General features: G+C 50.8%; 1 protein-coding gene across 2 annotated transcripts; it reads right to left on the bottom strand.

The window, feature by feature from the left end:
* Window positions 1-3,029: 3,029 nt before the first annotated feature.
* On the bottom strand, window positions 3,030-19,501 carry LOC133350923 (collagen alpha-1(I) chain-like). Of its 2 annotated transcripts, XM_061565766.1 has the most exons (4): window positions 19,360-19,501; window positions 16,048-16,145; window positions 10,612-10,694; window positions 3,030-6,520 (listed from the first exon to the last, which is right to left on the bottom strand). In XM_061565766.1, the coding sequence occupies exon 4, from the start codon at window positions 6,514-6,516 to the stop codon at window positions 4,765-4,767; it is 1,752 nt and encodes a 583-aa protein (XP_061421750.1). In that variant the 5' UTR covers window positions 6,517-6,520; window positions 10,612-10,694; window positions 16,048-16,145; window positions 19,360-19,501; the 3' UTR covers window positions 3,030-4,764. The 2 variants fall into 2 exon arrangements, with proteins under 2 accessions (XP_061421750.1, XP_061421749.1); XM_061565765.1 differs by lacking the exon at window positions 10,612-10,694.
* Window positions 19,502-22,468: the final 2,967 nt, after the last annotated feature.

The raw sequence follows: 22,468 nt of genomic DNA, 5'->3' as shown, positions 1-22,468 counted from the left end.
GTGCAAAGAATACAATGGGGGAGGGGTGGGGGGGGGGGGCTTTCCCCCCCCCGGGTGCGTGGGACCCCCAGCGCACTCCGCATCTGCGCGGCGATGTCACCGGCTGCCGTTCAATGCGCACTCAGCCCCCCCCCCCCCCATCTACCGCCTCCTCTCTCCCTCCGTCTCACTCGTTGAACGTCAATGCAGATAAGGCGGCTTTTAGTGGAGGCCGATACATTTTTTTCCCCTGCATAATTTATTGTAACGGCCGCGACCAAGCGTGCACCCTGCGCCTCTGGGTCCTCCTCCTGATGATGTTGTTGTTGAGATACATCGGCCGATTCACGGGCGCCCACACATCCGAGTGGACCCCGCGGCTCTCCGCGCCACATTCATCACGTGCGGACATTTCGCAGCGGACACTCTCTGGGCTGTAGTTCTCTGTGCGCAATCGGCGTGGCCCGCGGACTGATTGCGCCGATTTGGGTTGGCACAACTCTGCTCGTCGTGCCAATCCAAATCGGCGCAAGATAGGGGCTTAGCGCGCAGCGTTCTTTATTTGTTTTCAGAGGGCAGGAGCCACCTTCGCCGATAAGACATCGCCGGTGTGAGAGCCGCCACGCCATTTGAGACCAGTGGGGGTTTCACAACAGCAGCACGCCGATTACACTGGTCAACCGACTTTTTCTGGCACAAGGTATTCCAACGGGTTTAATGTAATTTTGGGGTGCTGATTCTAAATCTGGCATCAGTTTTTGTCTATCACATCAGGTTTTTGAGATATCAAATATTGCATTTTCAATAAAAACTGCAGAAGAAAAATATTAAATAAATGTGGATATCTACATAAAATGATATTATAAACACACTATTCTAAAAATACAGCACCATATTTTAACACTAAAGCAGTCACTGACTCGCAACAACTTGCAATCATAAGTGACAGAGTTAATTTCGGGTAAAATCAATGAAAATGGGGTATGCCGATAGCATAAAAATGAGATGTGATAGAGCAAATCTGAGATCAGATTTGGAATCAGCACCCTGAAATTAGTCTAAAACAGCTGCAAAAGTCCAGGCCAGAAAAAAAAAGTTTTTGTTGTTGTTGACCAGTGTAAGACATCGCCGGTGCGAGGGCCGTCACGCCATTTGAGACCAGTGGGGGTTTCACAGCAGCACGACGACGATGATGATGATGATGGGGGGCGTTTTCACTCTTTGTGTATTGTAGAGGGGGGGGGGGGCGCACTAAAGGCAACAGGGGCCGCCAGGAGTCCCTGGTGGCCTTGCAACGAAGAACCCCGCGTCGTTGGCAGATTGGAGGCTGGGCATTGAATCGTGGCCGGAAAGCGGTGTGAGGTGTAATGCGGAGGAGGTTGTGGTGGATGGAGCGCATGGTGCAGGATGGAGAGCCACAGACAAGGAGACGCAACCGGTAGGATGGGATTAATACTTGGCCGGAAAGTGATGGGCAGTGTGTGTATGTTGAACTTCTTTCGCACCGTACGTAGCCAACCGCGCTAATCGGAGGCGCGGGGGAAGGACAACACTAAACACAAAAAGCAGTTCAAAAGAAATTAGTTTTAAATCTAGAAGATTTTAAAGTGCACAGCTCCAGTGGCATCCGACTATCGGAAGAAAAGAGCGTTCCAGACGGCCGCAGAAGCGCACCTGCAAGCGCGCGATGCAGTGGCCGTCTTTGTTGGATGGTCAGCCAGAATAAATGGCGAGGAGGTGATTGTGAAGGGCCCTCTATGTGAGTTTGTTGGTCTCTGTGAGTCGATAGGTATCGTTGTGAGTCGGTGGGCCTCTGCGTGTATGACTGAGTCTCTCTATCCATGCCAATGGTGACCGGACTTCGACCATCTACTCGCTACGCTTGAGATCCCCGTTTAATTCAAACTCAGGCAGTCCCCGTTGAGATATCTAGGCAATAAAACATAACTAATAAATAGATAAGTAAACGTCACGAATCACAGGGTGCTTTGCATGCCGAGGTGACATCGCCAATGCTTCGCGCATTTCCCCCCGGTTACGCAGTGCGGAGTGCCAGGGCTTCCCCCACCGGCTTCACGCACGCACGGCCGCATCATTGCCCGCCGCCAAAAAAACAACAAAATCCGCAACACATCTTCTTGGTTCTTTCGGTAAAGTCACGTAGAAGGGAAATAATAAAATAATAAAAATAAAACATAATAAAATAATTCTCACGACGTTTCGGCCACAACGCAAGCAGCCGTCCTCAGGTGAAGAACAGGTCTGTCGAGAAGACAGTCTGAATTTGTCTTGTCTTGAATTTGAGTCTGAATAATTTCATAATGTTTTATTTTTATTATTTTATTATTTCCATTCTACGTGACTTTACCGAAAGAACCAAGAAGATGAATCCCTGCAGTCACGAAAGCTTTAAATCGAAAAAAAATCCGCAACACAGTTTCACTCTCGCACGTTCGACCGAACCTAGCCAGAGCTCCGAAGCCAAGCAGCGTCGGGGTCCTGCCTGGTTCGGTGTCTGGATGGGTGACCACCAGAGTTTGTCAGTGGGCCACCGAGGTTGTGGCCACACTATGGCAGTGCTGAGTGGTTAGATCACGTAAATATATAAATGTGTCGTTAAAACTCGCCACCACCCGACACAGCCAAGAACTAAACAGGTGTCGCCTGATGAAGCGAGTTGTAATTACTGGCGAAACGTCGTACTCGGATTGTAAATGTTGTGGCTTGGCTCTCCAACACACCGGTGATGCTGTACTAGTATACTACACTACACTATACACTACACTATACACTACATTATACACTACACTATACACTAGTGCTGTACTAGTGACGAATTGTCCACGTTGTTTACGTGACAACCCTTACTATTTGGCTGTGTCGGGTGGTGGCGGTTTTAACGACACATTTATATATTTAGGCGATCTAACCGCAAAAAAAACCTCTATTATGAACCCAAAAGATGTTTTTATAAAAAAAAACATGACTCGGCCAAGCATCCTTATTGTAGCATGAATCATCTCTTCACGCTCATCGAGACACACAGGAGATAACGTAAGGAGTGTTTAATAGAACCGTCCAGTTATTCGCGTCGTTACTACATTGCATTTGAAAGCGGCACTACTACAGACGAAGTGATAGATAAAACCGGTACAAGTGTTATACGGTATACAGTAGTTAAAGCCTCCGGAATGTCACGCACTATGCGACCTCTAATCGGGTTCGCCGATCTACAGCACAGAATGGGACTACAGCAGTGGAGTAGGTTACGGAGGGTACAGGCGGTGCAACTGCGCCGATGCCACCACGTGAGTCGGAGGGGGACCACGCAGGCGACGGGCTGAGAAGGGAATGGGAATTGGAGTTGTGGTCTCGGGGAGGCTCTGGGCATGCGAACCACGCCACTGGACTTTCGGAGAAGGAGCTATACGATGTAGCCGCGTGTGGCATTGTAGCCGGCAAAACGTGAAGAGCCCAGGCGGAGTGCTGAACCAGGAGGAGGAGGAGGGGAGGAGTCGTGGGAGGAGGGACAAGAAGGAACCCAGTACCCGAGTGTAGCTGAACACGTGGCCACGCAGCCCGTGGCCACGTGATGCCCAGCGATTTTAAACGGCCCCGCCAACGTCGCTGCAAGCATCTTGGCCGCACTGGTCGGGTACTAGAGGGGAGGGAGGGGTGGGGTAGCGACGTGAGCGCGCTCATTTATTTCTGTCGCCGTCACTGCAAGATGCGCGCACGACTCTCGATGGGTCTCTGCTTTGCCGGTACAACACTTAGGGCCGCACGCTGGGGGCTCGTGTTTGGTTGGCGGAGACGTGAGAGCATTGCTCCAGACGAGGGAGATTTCACGTTCGGTTCGCCATTCACTTCTTTCGTGGTCAAACGCCACCCGTGCGTCCAGTCACGGGCATCTTTGCGGCTTCTTGGTTCTTTCGGTAAAGTCACGTAGAAGGAAAATAATAAAGTAATCAAAATAAAACATAATAAAATAATTCTCACAACGTTTCGGCCACAACGCAAGCAGCCGTCTTCAGGTGGAGAACAGGTCTGTCGAGAAGGCCGACAGACCTGTTGTGGCCGAAACGTCGTGAGAATTATTTTATTATGTTTTATTTTTATCATTTTATTATTTTCCTTCTACGTGACTTTACCGAAAGAACCAAGAAGATGAATCCCTGCAGTCACGAAAGCTTTAAATCGAAATCTTTGCAGCTGTCCAGGGGGTGGTGGTGGGGGGGTATAGAGCACGCAATTAACGTCCCGTAAAAAGGTAGGAATTGATCGTTAGTCGTATTATTATCACTACTACTACTTCTACCGTATGTCAAGTGGCTGTCGTGTCACTACCCGGCATGCAGATGGATACAGAGGCAAGAGACGCAGAGAGACGGGAGGGAGTTTGTATAAATAAGGGAATGAAAACACAGAGTGGCGTGTGCAAGCGTTGTGATGTAGTGAGCAGTCACTGGCGCCTCTGGTGTTGCATTTAAGAGTCTCTTGTCATTTCATTTTCATTCGAATTTCAACAGCAGGCTGCTCAGAAGTCACCGCTCCCCTTAAAATTCGATCAAATTCCCCGCCGTGGCCACCCCATCTCCTCCGACCGCCTCCCCAAATTCAGCATCTTCCCCATCTTCTCCCCCGCCTCCTCCTCCTCTGTTCCCCTTGCGACGCGAGGGGGCTTTGGGGTGCCCATCAACAACGACCTGATCCCCTTGAGGTGACGTCTGAGGATGGGTCTCGTCGACGGCTTTGGCTTCTTGTGCTGGCGCGACAGCACCACCTTCACCACGCACTCCTCCTCCTCCTCCTCCACCATCCATCATCATCACCATCATCATTGGCGCTGGCGGTGCCATAACCGTTGACATCATCGCAGCGGTGATGTCCATTGGTACCACCACCACCACTACCAGCAGCAGCAGCAGCAGCAGCACCACCACTGGCACTAGCGCCACCGCTAACAGGGTCGGCGGCGCCTGCAGATCCCGCATCGTCGTCGCAAACTCCTTTATCCAAGGCCCCGTTCGTGCGCGCGGCATCCGCGGACGAATCCGCCACGGCCGCCGCTGCTGGCGCCTGCCCGCTGCCACCGTGGTCGTGGTCGTTTCCTCGGGGGGCCGCGGGGGAGGGCGGCTGCTGCTGTCCGGGGGAGGCGGGGACGCCCTCGTCGAGCACCGCTAAAGCCCCGTCGCCGTGGGGAGTTCCCGGCGACACCGCGACGCCATCCGTCGCCAGCGGAGTGGGTCCCCGGGGCCCCGGCTTGGCCGCCACCTCGTCAACATTCCCCCGAGTTGCCAACTGCGCCGCGGCCGTCTGTGCGCAATCGTCCGCCCGCGGCGATGTCGCCGTCTCGCCGAGCTCCGGCACCGATGCGACTTCACTGCCCCGGACGGAATCCGCTTCGGAGTGGCGCTTCGTCGAGGGTGCTACGATCGCCGTGGGCGTCTTCGCAGCCTCTGCCGTCGATGCCACCGCCGTCGCGCGTTTGTCCTCGAGGCCCCGACCCTGGCTCTCGGTGACCCCCTGCGGCGGAGTTGGCTCCATTGCCATCCTGATGACCTCCGTCGCGACCGGGAGAATCGGATCGGGTTCGGGCGCCGTGGAATCACCGCCGTCGTGGTGGGAATTCCGTTTGGGTTTGTCTGCCGCGTGCGTCGCCTCCACCGCATCCCTCCTCACCCACACCTCCTCCACCTCCTTCTCGACGCGCTCCGCATTTGATTCCAATTTCACGGCGAAAGTCCCCGCGTCGGATCCGGAGCTCGAGCTGGGTGCGATCTGTGGCGGCTTGCCGGAGCCTGGGGACACGGCCAGACCCGCGTGTTGCGGTCGCGTCTCGACCCCCGGCGGTGACCCCGCTGCGGTAGCGGCGCCTTCCTTGCCCGGCGCTCGAGTAGCCGCCCCGTGCCCCGCGTCGCCACCGCGGGACTCGGGGCTCTTGGCTGCAGCAGCTGCGGCTGCCTCGCCAGGGTTCGGTCGGCATCCCTCCCCCGCCCGCCCGCTCCGGTGCGACCCTCTCGTCGCCGGCGGGCCGCCCGGAGCCCGGCTTCTGCTCGGACGACTGCCGACTCCGCGGGCGAACCGCCTGGCTGCTCCCGCCCGCTCGTCGCTCTCGTTCCCCGGCATCGCTCCGAGCTCCTTCGCTGCCGCCGTCTCCGCGGCCGCGGCTCTCTCGGCCACGTCTCCCGCCGGTTTTGTCTGCGTTGACCGAGCCTCGGGGTCCACCTCCGGTGACGCGGCCTCTCCCTCGGCTCCCGCTTCAGGGTCCGCGTCCTCGCTGGGCGATCCTGCGGCCGTCTGAGCTGCCCGACGAGAGCCTCCGTCGGCCTCGAGGGCGACCGCTCCGCCCGTTGCGTCGTCCGTGGCCTCACTGCCCGCGGTCTCATCGGGGCCTCCAGCCTCGCCCGCGTCCTGGCTCCGGGTCTCCTCGACTGCGCCCTCCGCGTTGCCCGCCTGCTCCGCCTGCTCCGTCTGGCTCTTGGCCTCGTCCGTATCGCCTCGCCCCTTCCTCTTCTTGCTCATTTTCGCACCCATTGTCCTGGGCGGAGAGAGAGAGACACACACGCGGGGAGAGAGACAAATTTGTCAGACAGCGAACCCGGGAGTTTTTAGCGTAAATGCACTGTAACTAAAAAAATTTACATCTATAGAGCAGGAAAGTAACCTGAAATGCTTCGGGTGTTCTGCAGGCAATTCTTCACGCAGGTAGATCTGCTCTAAAATAGTTTGAGACATCGTGAATATTTGATGCGAACTGCGAGCAATTCCACGCGGTAGCCCTTCCTCGTGTGCTACTCCTGGAGAAGCCAAGGGGTCACGCGTGACTCGACTGACTTGTCCCTGAACAACCTGAACACATTTGAGCTATTTGAATGACGTTCATGAGAGCCCTGTGTTCATCCACCGCTGGACGAAGGCCTCTCCCCGCGTCGCGTCGGGCATGGGAAGAGTTGTTTGGGCACAACTCACGGCACTGATCGGTGCCGGGCTTGTGAACGCGGGGGAGAGAGAGGTGGGTGGGGGGGGGAGCCCAGAATGGATGCACGCATCACTCTGATGTTAGCCGCGATCGGGAATCGAAGTCAGGTCGCAGGGTTCACAGTGCGGCGGGGTGCACCATCCACTGCTCCATCGCTGCCCTTCATCGAGTCGATCACGCGGCCGCACGCTTTAAAAAAATAAATAAATAAAAACCGTGTTGGAGCGGTGGCGCAGTGAGCAGGGCACCGCGCCGTGCACCTGGCGACTTGCTTTTGACTTCCGGTCACGCGGCCACCGTCAATGGCGAGGTAAATCTGACCCGCACCAGTGCGGTGAAATATGGTGAAACAGCCCGATTGGTCGGCGCGGAAAAACCTTCGGACAGCACGGGATTAAACCAGGGCTGATATTTAATAATGTATGTGATATATATGCATGCACATACGGTACAGACGATGGTGGTTCATCACTATTGCCGTTCAGTGCCGCTCTTTGAATAATTAAATCCAGCTTGTCCACCTACCGTACCTGCTGCGGGCGCGCGAGTTTTGTGCAGTTGGCGCGGATTAAGCGACGCGTCGTTTACCCAATGCTCACGTGTCCCCGTGGTCGGGCTAAAGCTAAAGTGGGCTCCTGCTCATCGGGCCCCGGTGATGCGCATCAATCATTGCAAGTGACCGCGCAGCCCCTGTTCACTTATTTATGATGTAGCGTGCAGTGTGCGTGGTGGAGGGGTGGGGGTGAAGGGGAGTGGGGGGGCTGTCGGAGTCGCGACGTAATTGTTGACAATCGGATGACGCTGGAGGTCGAAGATTCGGATAGAGATTGGCACAGACAGCGAGACAGAGGGATAGACAGACTGACTGACGGACAGACAGACATATCGATGCTCGGACAGATAAAGAGATAGAGGAACAGGCATACGGACGGACAGACACATGGATAGATGGACAGACACATTGATAGGTGGTTGGACACGTTGATAGATGGACGGAGGGACGAACATGAAGACGGACAAATTGACGGATAGACACGCAGACACACAGCAGCAAGGACAGACAGACAGACGAAAGGACAAACACACAGACACACAAGATAAACTCGCCGGATCGTGACGAGCTGAGCTCCATTCACGCAACGGGAGCACGCAGCCGTTGCTGCATCTTCCCGGTCCCCCCATTGAGCAGGGGTCGACATTTGTATTTTTTATTCATGTATTTACTTCAATGCCAGACCAAGACAAAGTGCCTCGTTTTCCCCCGTGTAGCCTTTCACATACAAGTTGGGGCAAGTGCCATTAGCGAGCACATTTTAATGGAGCACACCCAGGTATGGGTGGCCAGCATCACTCCCGACCGCATTTGTCTTGAGGCTGAGTCGACCTAGGGGAGGCCCAGGACCGCTTCAGATAATCGTCACGGGAATCGACACACTCAGACACGTGTGTGTGTGTGTAGCGAGTAGCGCTACGCTGCGCTACGAACCTGGCGACCCGAGTTCGATTCCTGCTCACAGCCAACACCCAGCGACGATTATCTAAACCGGTCCCGGGCTTCCCTTAGGTCGACTCAGCCTCAAATAAATACCTGGTGCGGTGTGTAAACATCGCCACTGGGGAGACAAAGGCGGCCGGGCGTGGCGTTGGCCACCCCCTCGTGTGACTTTTCCGGCCTTCATGGGTGCTCGCTAACAGCACTTGCCCCAACAGTCCGTTAAGGCTATACGGGGGATCTTTGTCTTTGTTTTATAAACTGTACACACACTGTCCGCTCGAGTCGTATGCCACTAGAAACATGCCATCTTTGACGCACGAGTGTGCCACTGTTCTGACAAGCGACGTCTCGTCCCTCAAACGCTGCGTCGCGATAAGCCTCTGGCGTTGTCCGAGCAAAACAAAAACCCCACAACGAACGAAACCCACGTCGCTCTCGTCCTCCTCGAACCTGGACCTACGAGGAGCCTTCGCTGGAGACGAGCTACTTTATTTCCCTTCTAATCGGAGCGGTGGCACGGAGTACACCGACTGAGCCCGCTCGCGACTCCTGAGATCCGGGGTTCGAATCCGGCTTTAATTGGCCTCAAATGAGTACCTCGTGCGGTGTGTGAACATCGCCACGGTGGAGACAAAGGGGAAGGGATTTAAATCTCTACAACACATTTGTTTACGTGTTTTATTTAACCGGGTAAGGCTCCACTGAGCACTATAGATGTTTTTCAGAAGCGACCTGGCCACAAACGACGGCTCAACCACGTGGACATTTATAAGAGTTAAGTACTCTAAACGCGTGACGTTCATTCTAAATGTGGAGGGAAAAACCGGAGGACCCGGAGAAAAATCCACGCGACCACTGGGAGAGAGAGACACGCAGACTCCAAATATACAGCAGGCGTCAGGGTCGGGGTCGAACCCACAACCTCCTGTATACCATCTCGACACCAGTGACTCAACAAAGATCCCCCGTATAGCCTTAACAGACTGTTGGGGAAAGTGCTGTTAGCGAGCACCTATGAAGGCCGGAACGGCACACGAGGCGGTGGGTGGCCATCACCACGCCCGGCCGCCTTTGTCTCCCCAGTGGCGATGTTTACACACCGCACGAGGTACTCATTTGAGGCTGAGTCGACCTAGGAGAGGCTCTGTATTTACTTCAATGCCAGACCAAGACAAAGTGCCTCGTTTTCCCCCGTGTAGCCTTTCACATACAAGTTGGGGCAAGTGCCGTGAGCGAGCACATTTTAATGATGAATTGGCACACCCAGGTGTGAGTGGCCTGCACCACCCCCGCCCGCATTTGTCTTCCCAATGCTGATTTTTTTATTTTTTGCACGGCACCGGGTCCTTATTTGAGGCTGAGTCGACCTAGGGGAGGCCCAGGACCTCTTCAGATAATCGTCACGGGAATCGACACACACACAGACACGTGTGTATGTTATAGCGGTTAGCCCCTCCTCAAACGTTCTGACTCGCCCCGAATGGACATCTGTGATCAAGAGCTTTGTAGCTCATCGGATTTCTCCTGCAGTATAAGTACATATTCTGATTCTCTGAGTTTTGACTGCCGTGCAACGAACTCTTTTCTCTCTGTAGCAGGATGTGTGAAGCAGCGCGCCCCGGGCGCGTCGATAATACGGCCACCTGAAGGGACCTTGGAAGCAGTTCCATCACATCCCCTTCTGCGGGCCGTTCTCTAACACGAGGGGCCCATGCGTTGCTCTGCGGGAGTTTCCGAATCGACACTTTAATTGTATGACGTGACGCAGGTAGCACAATCGGAATTAAATTCGAGCGAGAGCACCTAAAAATAAAATCTCAAATCGAGACAGAGACGCCGTGTGCTTAAATCTGAACACACGCCCCGTGTTAATGATAATTAGTCAGTGCTGATAATCGTGAACTAAAAATATCACCCAGTGAGTACATCGGTCCTGGAAATAGTCGGGACACGAATAGACAATATCATAATCTAAACATATCATCATCATCATCGCCTTATAAGCATGAGTCTCAGTTTACTTTGCTCAAGTCAGTGATGGCAATGAGTGGAGTGGCTCACGCACTGCACGATGATCCCGGCCACGGCTAACGTCAGTGGCGAGTCATGTCTGAACCACTCACTGGTGCCTGCCCTTCGCCAAACCCGCACTGACCAGCGTGGTGAAGTATGGTCGAACAACCCTCGTGAGCGACACGGCGCGGAGCGGCCGTCATTCAGCGGTGGATTGACGAATGGCTGTCGATTAAAATAAATATATATATAATGTAATAATCGTACGAATAAGGTTTTATAGTATATATGAATCAAGTTATATATTATATATGAATACATTTATAGATTATAATTGAATTAGGTTACATTTATATATGTATTCAAGAAAGCTTCGGTGAGTCTCAAGACTCGCTTTCAGGAGGGTCCTGCATTGGCAAATTCCATCTGACGCGTGTTTTTCTTGTGCCCGGAATTAATCGGAGCGCCACGGAGTACAAATGAACGGTCCACAAAGACGGCTTCACGAACCCATTCCCGGTCAGCCATTTCCAGGCCACCTCGCAGCCCAGCGAATTTGACAATTCTCTGTGTGACCCACCGAGCCTTGTTGCCAAAGCGCAAGGCTCGATCTCAAGCCTACATCACCACGCCTTGGCCTTCCTGCCCCCCCCCCCTACTCCAGCCACATCTCTGTGCGTGTTTTATAAACACACCGCTCAAAAAAAGCAACCCGATACTCGCCGGGTGGCAGCGGTGGCTACGCTGCTGCACGTGACCGCCTGCAGTCCAGCACTCGGGACGCAACAGCAGCTCGAGGGGTTGGTGGTTCACCCGCACACACGCAGATGTTGTCGTGAAACTCCCTTCCGGTGCGCGTCGAGGAGCTGCAATACCCTGGCTCGCCAGGAGAGGGCGGTACAGCAAGTGGACGATTCGCCATCTGTTCCCATCGGTACGGGATTGAGTGTTGCTCCCTCGCGGAAGGCGTGGGGTTTCTCTGGGAGCTCCCGTTTCCTCCTCCCATGTGTATAATAATAACAATAATAAACACAATTCATCATTAATTGGATGAAAACATCCGAAAATAAATAGCCAATGTAGCAGGGCCCTCTTGACAAACAGTCGCACGACTCCGCGTGGCTTTTCTGGATAAATAAGTAATTGTACGTATGTAACACACGCGTCCTTCTCCACCCGCTCGCGTTATTTCACTTTAATTAATTACGTTTAATCAAAGGACGAACGTAACTAATGTTCCGCGCGTCATTAATGTAATTAGGACATCGGGAAAAAAAGAAAAAAGCTAATGACCTTGGTACCACCCAGGAATTGCCTTGAGTGATTGGGAGGGAAGAGCGGGGATGACGAAGCGGTGGGAGGGGAGGGGAGGGAATGGAGGAGGGGGGGAGTGCAGGGGCAGCGGGGAATGAAGGCGACTGGACGGGAAGGGGGGGGAGGGCGATCTTAGGAAGCAGGGGATCAAGAGGGAGCGACAAGAGGGGGAGGGGAGAGGAGGGAGTGGTGGAGGGCGGTGATAACGTCTGGGGGAGGGGTGGGGAGGTTGGCAGGGAGAGTTGGATGGGCCGCAGTGATCCCGCGTTGAACCGAGCACCGCCACCCCCAGGCTAACGTCGTCTCGCGAATGCTCTCTGCGATTGCCCCCGAAACAGCAGCAGGCGGGGTGCCAGCCTTTTGTGATACGGTTAACCGTCTCGGCCATTAGGCCCTCTCCGTTTGTCTTCATAAACATCCTCGCCTGCGCTACCGTAACCCCGACCAACTGGTTTTTTTTTAGACGCGAATACATAACCAACATCACCAACCAAAATGTTATCTGACCTAAATATGCCTCCTCTTCCTCGTTTTTTGTTTTGTTTGCTAACTCGGAGCTGATAAAAAATGTTATCGCACGGAAAATTTCCATTCGCGGCACGAGAGTGCCTTCATCCATCAGAAGATAAAGCGCGGTCAGTAATTATCGTACCACCGCCCTCCCACCCGTATCGTGATACCCTCGACTTGATAAGATAACCACCGTGCGCATTATTTAATATCTTAAGAGGCGGCGATTTTCATCGGGGGAGAACGTAACGTGGCTTTGTTTCATCTCATTGATTTCTCGGCACGCCCTTGCCTCGCGGGGGGGGTTCTTATTTTGAAAGCTCCCAGACCCCCCCCCACCCCAGTCCACTGACAAATCGTGAACAGAGAAGTGGCTTCATCTCTAGAAATTGACTTCTCTCCCTCCTGCCCCCCAACTCACCCCCTCGCGGAAGAGTCTCGTCGAGAAACCTCACAATCACTCCCAGCACCACCACCACCCCCCCCGACCCATCCCGTCTCTCGCTTCGCGTCTCCGTCTGCCCCCCTCATCCATCTGTCACTCGGCAACCAGACACCGCCTGGCAGCCTCCCCCGAGACGGCAGATACACACCCGGCCAGTGTGTGTGTATTAGTGTGTGTGTGTATATTAGTGTGTGTGTGTATTAGTGTATGTATATTAGTGAGTGTGTATGTGTGTATCAGTGTGTGTGTATTAGTGTGTGTGTGTATCAGTGTGTGTGTGTATTAGTGAGTGTGTATGTGTGTATCAGTGTGTGTATTAGTGTGTGTGTATTAGTGTGTGTGTGTATTAGTGTGTGTTTGTGTATTAGTGTGTGTGTATTAGTGAGTGTGTGTGTATTAGTGTGTGTGTGTATTAGTGTGTGTTTGTGTATTAGTGTGTGTGTGTGTATCAGTGTGTGTGTGTATTAGTGTGTGTGTATTAGTGAGTGTGTGTGTATTAGTGTGTGTGTGTATTAGTGTGTGTATGTATTAGTGTGTGTGTGTGTATTAGTGAGTGTGTGGGGGGGGCGGTTGTGTAGCGGTCAGCGCGCTGCGCTACGAACCCGGCGACCCGAGTTCGATTCCCGCTCACGGCCACAAAGCAGTGACGATTATTTGAACCGGTCATGGGCCTTCCCTAGGCCGACTCAGCCTCAAATAAGTACCTGGTGCGATGTGTAAACATCGTCACTGTGTGCCGTGCCCGTCTTCATAGATGCGCGCCAACAGCACTTGCCCCAACAATTCGTTTAAGGCTATACGTTGGATCTTTGTCTTAGTGGGTGCGTGCGTGTGCGTGCGTGTGCGTGCGTGTGAGTGAGTGTATCCCTCTGTGTGTGCGTCTGTGGCAAAGCCAAATATTCACCCATCATGGATGACGTCAGCAGCAAGTGAACTCTCAGACGGCCGTGGACCTCCAATAAGCGCACTCGGCCTTAAATGACCAATGTCAAAATGTTGCAGGCGTGTGAACAGCCACACCGAGGGAGACAAAGACGGATGGGCGTGGCAATGGGCCAATGCCCAGGGCCAACCAATTCGTGCGTCGTAAGTGCTCGCTTAGCAGCACCTGCCCCAGTAGCCTGGTAAAAGGGTCACGGGGCGCCTTTGTGGCGAAGACAAAGATTATGCTCGGCCGTGGATAAAATCAGTGCATCTCTATCTGTCGCGCGAGGGGCCTCCCGTAGGTCAAGCCAACTCAGCCTGTAATGCGTATCCCTTGCTGCTGGGTGCACATCATCGCTCGAGATACAAAAAGCGGTCAGGCGTGGTTGCTGCTCCCGCCGCCCAATCATAAGCGGCGCTGGCTAACAACGTTGTGTGCCCAAAGCGACCGGGTACATCGGGAGTCTTTGTCTTGCAGTGTGTGTTGTGTGTTGCGGCTTGTAAGGGCTGTGACCGTGTATGCCGGGTGCAATTCTTGGCCGTGTTTTTCGTGGCAATTAGTGTACGAACTTATCCTGCGCCTTCCTTGAGATCGAGTCGAGGACCTGCTGCGAGATGGTTACTACCTCGCCTGCTATACAGGAGGTCGTGGGTTCGATCCCGACCCTGACGCCTGCTGTATATTTGGAATTTACGGGTCTCTCTCCCCGTGGTCGCGTGGATGTTTCTCCAGGCCTTCCGGGTTTCCCCTCCACATTTAGAATCAGCACGCGTTTAGAGTATTCGTCTGCTTTACATTTCCACGCGATAAGCCACTTCGTTGAGCTATCATTTGTGGCCAGGTCGCTTCTAAAAACGAGAACTACATAGCTCCTTACCTGGTAAAATAAAATATGTATTTTAAATTGTTTTTAGATATGGTCAACATCAGCATTGGCTACTGACCCCACTGCCTGCGTGCGCACCGCATCGGCTTTAATAGGCGCCCGCAGCCCAACAACATTCATCCCAACAATTGGTTCAAGACAAACGGCGATGTATTGTTTGGTGTTATCTTCGTAGCGGGTGGTGGGGGCAATGTGAAAAGGGCGGTTAATCCACGCGCACCCACTACCCTCACAACCACCCACCGTATATTTCTACAGATTCCACGGTTCACGTCGCAGTCCTCTGGTGTTTTTTTTTCTCCCAGTCGTTGCTACAATCACGGAGGTAGACCTTGTCATCGACAAATTATTACTGTACACCGACGTACAGCTCTGTCCTCGTCGAATCGATGTCATAAATGAATTGCTTATGGAGCGCACTTGAGAGGGAGGTTTTATACAATCGATAAAAGGGATATACGGAGTCGTTGTTTGAGCCGATATATCTTATTCACGCCACAGAGAATGTCACCCTCGCGTTTTTCATTCGACGAAAACTTAATTACGTTATTGTAATATGTTTTTCTCCCCAAAATCAAATTATACAGCTGACACAGCAGGGATATGATTGCTTTAAAGCACACAAAGCATTAGAAATTGCCGATATAAACTCCTGATCCAATTGGTAAAGTGGTCGGTATTTTGACGTTTAAATAAGCAGGAGTTAAGCCAGAGGGAATCACCGAAGGTCGCGTTCACAATGCGCTTGTCTTAATAGTCCGTGTGAGCATGGGTGAGCGCTGTCCGTGGTGCTGAGACGAATGCAGCGCAATGGGCGCTGCCCCATCATTCTTCAGCGCATGGAGCACAATTGGCGCTGTTCATGATTCCGAGACACATACAAAGCAATGGGCGTTCTCCACGCTGGCGAAACACGTGTAGTGCGTTGGACACTGTCCGTGGTGCTATCCACGGTGCTGAAACACGTGCAGTGCAATCGGCGCCATTCCATGGTGCTCTCCGTGGTGCAGAAGTTCGTGCAGTGCAATGGGCGCCATCTGTGGTGCTATCCGTGGGGCTGATCCTCTGGCTCTGCCCATGGTGCTGAAGCACGTGTAGTGCGATCGGCGCCATCCATGCTGTAGTCGACACAGTGCAACGTGCTTTGCCCACTGCGCTGATTACTTTGCATGGCAGCCCACGGCGTTACGCTATATAAAGTGTTTTTATATATGGCCGTGTAACATCTGTACCGCGAGTGATGCGCATCGATGATGTCAAATCATGAATCTATTTCCATATCGAGGCACCAAAAACCGGCCTCGGCAAGGGTTATTCTCCAATTGAAGTTACAATTAATGCAAAATAAAACTTAATTTACGGTTCGGCACCTCTTGTAAAACTATAATTGCATATCAGCATTACTCCACAGAGCGTTGAATATCAGTATTGGGAGTACTGTATAGTTGTCCATACTATGGTGCTTAGGAAGACATTACCTATACACGCGGGTACGTACCTTTAATATTCTTTGGAGTAGTCGCGCGTGAGTGTTGCGCTCTGTCCAATTTTGAGCTGCAAAATCGTTGTAGCGTCAGGAGGAGGTCTGCAGCGCTTCTGTTGTCGTCGGTTTTACAACAGGAGAGAAAGAAACCGAGAGGAGGGGGAGGGAGGGTGGGGGAGAGATGTAGTGAAGGAGGCGGAGCACTCTGTGGCGTTGCGTGACCTCACCTTGGGAGACGGGGCGGACGCAGGCAGTCAGAGTGGATGAGTGGCTCTGCCGGGCGGATTCCGCGCAGCGAGACGCGGTTTCTCACAGCTCACGAGCGTGTGGGAGTACTGTAGTTGTGTCTGACGGCGTGCGGGGAAGAAGGTTGCTGTGTATGTGTGTGTGTGAGAGGGAGAGAGAGACAAAGATGGGTAGACGAGGGATATGTGGGCGATGGGATAGCTGGCTTCTGGCTCGATGAAGATGGTCGGGATTTCAGGCTCTTAACTTGAAAATATTTTGCACGGAAGGCAAAAAGGCGATGTGCCGGCTAAACCGTGCACGGGTTGTACGCGTGCGGCAGGAGACCATCGGTGCTAGTTTGTGAGCGCGCGTTTGATGTTCGGTGCGCATGTGTGTGTCAGTGTCCTATGTAGGGCGCGCGTAGACCTATTTAAAGCTCATGCGTTCAAGCGCTGCTTCATACGAGTCTCGCGAGATTCGGTGGCAGCTCATTTAAGCTCACGCGAAATTCCATTTTATCTCGAGACGACGGGAAAACGTGCGGGCAATGAAAGGGGGGACACGCGCAGTTTTGGGGCTCCTTAGCTGTGGACTAATCCCCGATGTATTTTGCCACTCGGTACTCTCCCCTGTATCAATGCGGTGTCTTCTCGCCGTCGTGTTCGCTGTAATGGGATTTGTCAGGACTGAGACGTTTCGCTCCGATGAGAATTGGGGCGCGTGACCTCTTGAACTGGGCGTGCCCCATAGCCCTAAACATGTCTTTTTTTTTCTTTCTCCAAACTACTTTGTTTTCTCTATCGTGCATTTCACGTCTTCGTTTTGTTACGCAATTGCGGTAGATTGGGTAAAGAGGCTATAGAGTTGCGGGTCTCGGTCCGTCATTAGCACAGCTTAGCGTTTGCCAGGGCACTTGGCGACATTTAAACTCACGTTGCGCCTGTAATAGAGCGATATTGGGATCAATTCTCCACTCTGCAACGAACGCTTTTCTGCCCGGAGGGGATGTGATTAAAGAACAACGGTTTCCCGCGAGATCGAACGCATTTGGCAGATTAAACTACAGCCCAGCGAGTCTGAGAGGCCTCTCGCGCAGACCCGAAATTAAAACTGCAAAATTAAAACAGCAAAAATTACTGACGACCGTAGGCTCTCTATCTCTATCTCGGCAAATAAGAAAATCCCTATTAAAAAAAAACTCAGCACACATTCATCGATAAGACTGCCCCAAAGCGGAAAACAATCATATAATGGGCGACGTTTCGGGCAATGGCTATGCAGAGCCATTGCTCGACACGCGGCCCATCATTATATGACGTCTTGGGACATGGCTCTTACTCATTGCCCATCCCATTGATATCTCTGCTATGCATAAAGGTCATTGACCAGAAACATGTCCTATTACGTATGTCCTCTTTTGGCCGGATTTATAAACGAATGTGTTCATTTTTGTTGTTTGCCTTATGTGCCAGCGCACCACTGTCAGTGCGGTATCACAAAAAATACATTGCATATTAATTGAGCGCGTACACAACGCAAATAAATAATCAAGGCCCGTTTTATTATTATTATACGCTCAGAACCTTTCCGCTTTTCACGGGGATTCGATTTCTCCCCACGTGCTGACCGGGTCAGATAATCGACGGGACTCACTCCCGTGCGAATGAGGGAGCCCTTTATCCTCACGTGAAGCTGTTAGGCTGCTGCTGACTGCCATGTTAAGTTAACAGTGTAACAACAAAAAGACACCCCCGTGATCCTCGCTAGTCGTCGTAGCAGTCGTGGTAATGCGAACGCAGATGCACTTTCCCCCGTGCTGCTGTGCTGAGCATTGCCAGATGGAATTAGGTCACCTAGGGGAGTCGTGAAGCCCCCTTGCGATAATCACCGCGGCAGAGAATTTCCTGGAATTCGTGAGTTCAGCCCAACGACGCCACACCGCCCCCTAATGGGCTCGCTCGGAACTTTTGAGCTGAAAATTTGTATTTGTCACTTTTATATTTGTGCGCGCGCGCGGTTTTGTTTGACCGTTGACAATGTGACCTTTAATCTCAACTGGCTAGAGTGGTTCAGTTTTGCTGATACGTTAATATTGTGTCCGTTATTGTCGGGAACGACGGTTTCCTGATTCGTTCCTGATTGTTGTCCATTGCTCTTCCTTCCTCGGCACCTGACTAGTTAAGTAGTTTATGGTAATTACACTCAGGGTGGCCTCGTTACGATACGTACACGAGGCTTGATTAAACAATCTAAGTGTTTCTTAACAAACTTCGGAAGCGACAACAGTCGCTGTACCTTTCAGTAACCAATCCACTGCTGGATGATTGCTTCCCCATACCATTCCAGTAGCGGGGGTCGATTGACCATACATCATAACCACGCTAGCTAGCTATCGATCCATCTATTAGGGGGTAAGGGTAACGCAGTGGTTAGCGCGCTGCTCTGTACGAACTTAGTTTTCACTGAGTTTGATCCCAGGCCATGGCTAGCATCGGTGGCAAGTGATATATTATCACGTCGCCTAAATGTGACGATATAAAGTCAGAGAATATTCTGACAATCGCGTATGATTGAACCCAAATGAGTAACACAATTTCATAAAATATCAATCGGCCTGTGTGTCTCGAGAGACAATTATTTTGCTGCTTACGAGGTTAGCTGTGGGTTTTGCAGCATCTAAAATGACTTAGTAGGCCAATTCTTGAGTGGAAATCCTTGCCACGGCAATTGCAAGCGAATGCTCCACAATTGAGGACGATCGGTGAGCTGTTTACTTTGACTCTTACACTTCAATGTACAGGCAGTTCTCTACTTACGACGGAGATGCGTTACGACGACCCCCATCATCGTAAGTCAAACATATCGTAAGTCGAAGATGGCCTAGCCTACCCAGGAGTCTTAAAGAATGGTGATAATTTAGCAAAACAGAGCAATTTACAGTACCGTACTGTATAAACCATTTACCGTGTGTATTTATTAATTACAATACTGAATTGCACAGTAAAATGTAAGGTAAAAAATAAACAAGGTAAATTATTTGCCTACCTATATGAACTGCAATTTAAGAGAAAGTGTTTTCAGGGAACATGTTTTCCATACCTTCATACAGAGCTCACAGCAACCCAATGGCTCCCTCTCCTCTCCAGGTGTAACTCCACCCCAACTGCCCTTCAACCAACTCACTTCGTTGCCTTAACCGACAGTCTCGTGGCGGACCGCCGATTTAACTCCACACATCAGAGGCGCGAGCCGTATCGAGCTGGGGGGGGGGGGGGGTCCACGTCCAACTTTCAGCACCACGAGTCCCCGGAGAGCTTCATCTCCGCAGTTGCGGTGCCACATCCCTTCACCGTACAGCCTCTCAACTCCATTATACACGAGGCAATAGCTTCGTAAGGTTCGTGTTTCATACTCTTAAGTTTTTCGGTAAAGTCACGTAGGTAAAACATTTATAATAATAGAAATAAAATAATAAATCACAAGTGCTATCGATTGCAAACTTGATAGTTTGCAGTCGATAGCACATGTTGTTTATTTCTATTATTACTTCTATTATTTTTTATTTTTTACCTACGTGACTTTACCGAAAAACCTAAGAGTATGAATCCTTGCAGTCACGAAAGCTTCAAATCTATAATCGTGTTGTTTCATGTTGCGGTGAAGAGTGGGGAAACACCCCCCCCCCCCCCCACACACACACACGATTCGATCTAAATAAAAGGCATTGTTTCCTTTCTATGGCACTGCCTCGTCAGCTCACACGGAGTGGCCATGCTCTCTCTAACTCCGCGAATTAATTCCTCGAATACACAATCTTGATACGTCTAGGGAGAGAGGGGGGGGGGCGAAACGCAATACCGTAGGATTATCCGACGTGTATAATCGCTGTCAGCAATTTTTTTTGTTCAGGAGAATGTAACCACTGTATTGACACCATTACGATCCCGAGTATGAATTTGGCTTTCATCTGCCAGCCTTTAAATCGGTTGGGGGGGGGGGGAATGATGATGATTTTTTTTTATTTTTGTTTAATGTTATTTTGTTTTATTTTATTTCTAACCACGTGACTTTACCGAAAGAACCAAAGAGTATGGATTCCTGCAGTCACGAAAGCTTCAAATCAAGATGATAATTTGTTTCCGATAGAACCGCCCTCCTCGGCACAAAATGACTCGACACCTGCCTTGAAAACCCGCATTAGTCTGCCAGTATGGGGTGATGATTGCTGCTATGTAGAATGATAATAATAATCCCAATTGAGTAATACGAGGCTAAATTTCAAAGCTCTCTGGTGCCCGCACGCAAATATCCCGCTCTTGCGAAGAATGGTCGCCACTATTCTTAGGTTTTTTCGGTAAAGTGACGTAGGTAAAAACATTAAAAAGTAAAATAATTGATACAGCTGTCGTGGCTGTGACGGTACCACCTGAAGACGGAAGCTTGTGTTGCCTCCGAAACGTCGTGATTTTTATTTTATTTTACTTATTTTATTTTACTTTTTAATGTTTTTACCTACGTGACTTTACCGAAAAAACCTAAGAATATGAATCATTGCAGTCACGAAAGCTTCAAATCTAGAATTAATGATCGCCACTTTGAAGCAGAAAACGGTTCATAAAACCCGCAGTATTAATCAGGGCGGGCGATATGTTTAGAACCGTGAACCTCTGCAACGAGGGGCGAACCCGATTCCGCCCCGGTGCAGTGTTAGCGAGTTATATATACACTGAACTTTTTTCGCACCGTGCTAATCGGAGGTGCTGGGAAGCACAAGAAAACTTAACAACAAGCCCGGTCAATGCACAGTAACGGAGACATGCAACGGTGGGCCAAGACGTTTGGACCGAGTGAGCTGTTCTGCCGGCAGTGGCGTGAGCAAGCACTTGCAGGGCTGCGCTTTCACCTCTTTTATACCCCACGCACAAACCAGGCTCCCGTAAAATTTCATCATTTGAGATGGAACGGCACATCATTCAAAAGGGTGTCAGATGACATATACAACACGGTCAGTTTACGTTTATACGACGTTAATACCGTACATGCTAAAGGTCTATTATCAAGAGCAGAAACGTCAAGTCAGTATTACGTCACACCCCCATCCGTGAACATGAAGCACGTCGGCTGATGGGCGTGTGACGTCACGGACGTGGCACCGTTACGTTCACTTCCAGATGACGTCACAAGGTTCATCATCGAACGTGATGTCACGGTAGCCGATACAGGCGTGACGTTGCATATGGCGTTACTCCTACCGTGAGGCAGGAGCGTTGACACAAACGCTATGTTATATCTTCTTGGTTCTTTCGGTAAAGTCACGTAGAAGGGAAGTAATAAAATAATAAAAATAAAACATAAAACATGTTTTATATTTTATTTTTATTATTTTATTACTTCCCTTCTACGTGACTTTACCGAAAGAACCAAGAAGATGAATCCCTGCAGTCACGAAAGCTTTAAATCGCTATGTTATATGTTTGAAGTCTTACATCATCGTCGTTAATGTAGATCCACGGCTTTATGTGAAAACATCTGGTAACATGACGTCACAATAATTCCACTTCCCCCTCTATTGTTTAAGCTGTGGGTGGTGTGACGTCACCAGAGTTATTGCGCCGGTGACGAACATGACATCAATTCTAGATTTGAAGCTTTCGTGACTGCAATGATTCATATTCTTAGGTTTTTTCGGTAAAGTCACGTAGGTAAAACATCAAAATTAATAAAAATAAAATAATATAAAATAAAATATTATTAATTTTGATGTTTTACCTACGTGACTTTACCGAAAAAACCTAAGAATATGAATATGAACATGACATCATACCTGTCAACCTCTTATCAGTGCCCTATCTTAATCCAGATCAATTCAGACCGTATTGAGTCACCCCGTGCCCTGATAAATCTCAACGTTCATCCTACAATGACGCAAGGTAATACGAGCTCCAAGCGGTCACCCTTGGCTGTAGATGTCCCATGACAACAGTGCTATTGTCAACACTGTTACGCACAATACTATAAAGTCACTGCAAAACTGCTTCATTGCTATAAAGACTTCAATGAACATCCTTTATTTTATCATGTAGGGAGCACAGCGAGATTCATTGTCATAATGGAGACCTGGGAAGCTTTCGAAAGAAAACCATATTTTATCTTCATTTCACTTTCAAATGAGCTCAGCATCCGACTTTGTTCTCACCAGATTATAGAG

This window comes from Lethenteron reissneri, chromosome 35, assembly GCF_015708825.2.
Source record: "Lethenteron reissneri isolate LAM-NWPU_2019-01 chromosome 35, ASM1570882v1, whole genome shotgun sequence".
NCBI lineage: Eukaryota > Metazoa > Chordata > Hyperoartia > Petromyzontiformes > Petromyzontidae > Lethenteron > Lethenteron reissneri.
The sequence above is the reverse complement of the archived record's forward strand: the minus strand, read 5'-3'. Positions and strand labels throughout refer to the sequence as shown.

Bases quoted from the DNA above. Each gene is read 5' to 3' on its own strand.
- LOC133350923 (XM_061565766.1), bottom strand. From the start codon at position 6,516: ATGGGTGCGAAAATGAGCAAGAAGAGGAAGGGGCGAGGCGATACGGAC.